The sequence below is a fragment of the Suricata suricatta genome, chromosome 4, assembly GCF_006229205.1.
Source record: "Suricata suricatta isolate VVHF042 chromosome 4, meerkat_22Aug2017_6uvM2_HiC, whole genome shotgun sequence".
Classification (NCBI taxonomy): domain Eukaryota; kingdom Metazoa; phylum Chordata; class Mammalia; order Carnivora; family Herpestidae; genus Suricata; species Suricata suricatta.
The window spans coordinates 110,681,977-110,684,359 of NC_043703.1; the positions used below are offsets into that span (position 1 = coordinate 110,681,977).

The 2,383-nt window shown below is 39.3% G+C and overlaps 1 protein-coding gene across 2 annotated transcripts in view; it reads left to right on the forward strand.

Annotated features, from left to right (window-relative positions):
- The window catches only part of MEIS1 (Meis homeobox 1), a 135,817-nt gene extending 133,642 nt beyond the window's left edge, over positions 1 to 2,175 (forward strand). The window contains exon 12 of one of the 2 annotated variants that reach the window (XM_029937491.1): positions 646 to 2,175. In XM_029937491.1, the coding sequence (XP_029793351.1) occupies positions 646 to 929 (284 nt within the window). In that variant the 3' untranslated portion in view covers positions 930 to 2,175. The remainder of the gene's footprint in view (positions 1 to 645) is intronic. The other variant, XM_029937492.1, reaches the window with a different exon arrangement.
- Positions 2,176 to 2,383: the final 208 nt, after the last annotated feature.

Consider the following 2,383-nt stretch of genomic DNA (forward strand, 5'->3'; position numbering starts at 1 on the left):
CAATACACCTGTCAGTTTCCATCAACTATAGCAATCCATGCAGAAGACAAGAGGCCCCTCAAAGCAGGAGGGGTATTGTTTTAGGTCCAATTTTTCTTATTGTTCTCAAAATCATTGTAAGGTGGACAGGGTTTTGTGAAGGCTTTCTTTCCCCCAGCTCTAAGAAACCACAAGGAAGGAATTCATTGACAACTGTTACCGTTTATCATCATCATTATTATTATTCTGTTTTAAAGTACAGGTTTTGCTACATCATCAGCCTTAGTAAAGCCTATCTAGTTCCGATTCATGGGAGATGTTTCCTGACCAGCGCAGTGTACTCTTGTGCTCTTGGTAGAGAATGTTTCAGGGAACAAAAGTGCTTCTTCAGACCAGACCTCAAATAACAGTTTTATGTTTTCAAATAAATAAGACCTCAGTAGGCGGACCTGATAACAGTAGCAATGAAAGGAAAATAGTCACAAAATGTGAGTTTCCAGCATGACATCTCTCATTTTATTTCCTTCTACGTGAATCCAAAGTATTCAGAACTGTGTTCTCTTAATCACAATGTTCCCTGGCTTTCCTAGGATTGCCACAGCCAGAACCACACTATGGCTTTTTCATAATATTTTCTTTTTGTTTCTTTCTTTTGAATTTCTACAGGGCTGCAAAGTATGCCAGGGGAGTATGTAGCTCGGGGTGGTCCACTGGGTGTGAGTATGGGACAGCCAAGTTATGCCCCACCCCAGATGCGCCCCCATCCTGCTCAGCTGCGTCCTGGGCCCCCCATGCACACGTACATTCCTGGACACCCTCACCACCCAACAGTGATGATGCATGGAGGACCGCCCCACCCTGGAATGCCAATGTCAGCATCAAGCCCCACGGTTCTTAATACAGGAGACCCAACAATGAGTGGACAAGTCATGGACATTCACGCTCAGTAGCTTAAGGGAATATGCATTGTCTGCAATGGTGACTGATTCCAAATCATGTTTTTTCTGCAATGACTGTGGAGTTCCATTCTTGGCATCTACTTTGGACCAAGGAGCATCCCTAATTCTTCATAGGGACTCTTAAAAAGCAGGAAATACCAACCGAAGTCAATTTGGGGGACATGCTAAATAACTATATAAGACATTAAGAGAACAAAGAGTGAAATATTGTAAATGCTATTATACTGTTATCCATATTACGTTGTTTCTTATAGATTTTTTAAAAAAAATGTGAAATTTTTCCACACTATGTGTGTTGTTTCCATAGCTCTTCACTTCCTCCAGAAGCCTCCTTACATTAAAAAGCCTTACAGTTATCCTGCAAGGGACAGGAAGGTCTGATTTGCAGGATTTTTAGAGCATTAAAATAACTATCAGGCAGAAGAATCTTTCTTCTTGCCTAGGATTTCAGCCATGCGCGCGCTCTCTCTCTCTCTGTCTCTCTCTCTCTCTTTCTCTCTTTTCCTCTCTCTAGCCTGGGGCTTGAATTTGCATGTCTAATTCATTTACTCACCATATTTGAATTGGCCTGAACAGATGTAAATCGGGAAGGATGGGAAAAACTGCAGTCATCAACAAGGATTAATCAGCTGTTGCAGGCAGTGTCTTAAGGAGACTGGCAGGAGGAGGCATGGAAACCGAAGGCCGTGTGTTTAGAAGCCTAATTGTCACATCAAGCATCATTGTCCCCATGCAACAACCACCACCTTATACATCACTTCCTGTTTTATGCAGCTCAAAAACATAGACTGAAGATTTATTTTTAATATGTTGACTTTATTTCTGAGCAAAGCATCGGTCATGTGTGTATTTTTCCATAGTCCCACCTTGGAGCATTTATGTAGACATTGTAAATAAATTTTGTGCAAAAAGGACTGGAAAAATGAACTGTATTATTGCAATTTTTTTTTTGTAAAAGTAGCAGTTTGGTATGAGTTGGCATGCATACAAGATTTACTAAGTGGGATAAGCTAATTATACTTTTTGTTGTGGATAAACAAATGCTTGTTGATAGCCTTTTTCTATCAAGAAACCAAGGAGCTAATTATTAATAACAATCATTGCACACTGAGTCTTAGCGTTTCTGACGGAAACAGTTTGGATTGTATAATAACGCCAAGCCCAGTTGTAGTAACGTTTGAGTGCAGTAATGAAATCTGAATCTAAAATAAAAACAAGATTATTTTTGTCATGCTGACTCCACTGCTTGAAAAATTTGTTTACTGCCCCCCCAAATTTTTAACAATTAATGCAGTAAATAGGAAAATTAATTTTAGTTCCCTAAGATGTATATGTACTTGAAAATTTTAACCACAAAGTAAATTATTTGATAATAGTCACTGATTTCTTGAAGCTGACTTAATGAACTCCTAATATCAGCAAATTTAAGGCCTAAGGGCACTAAA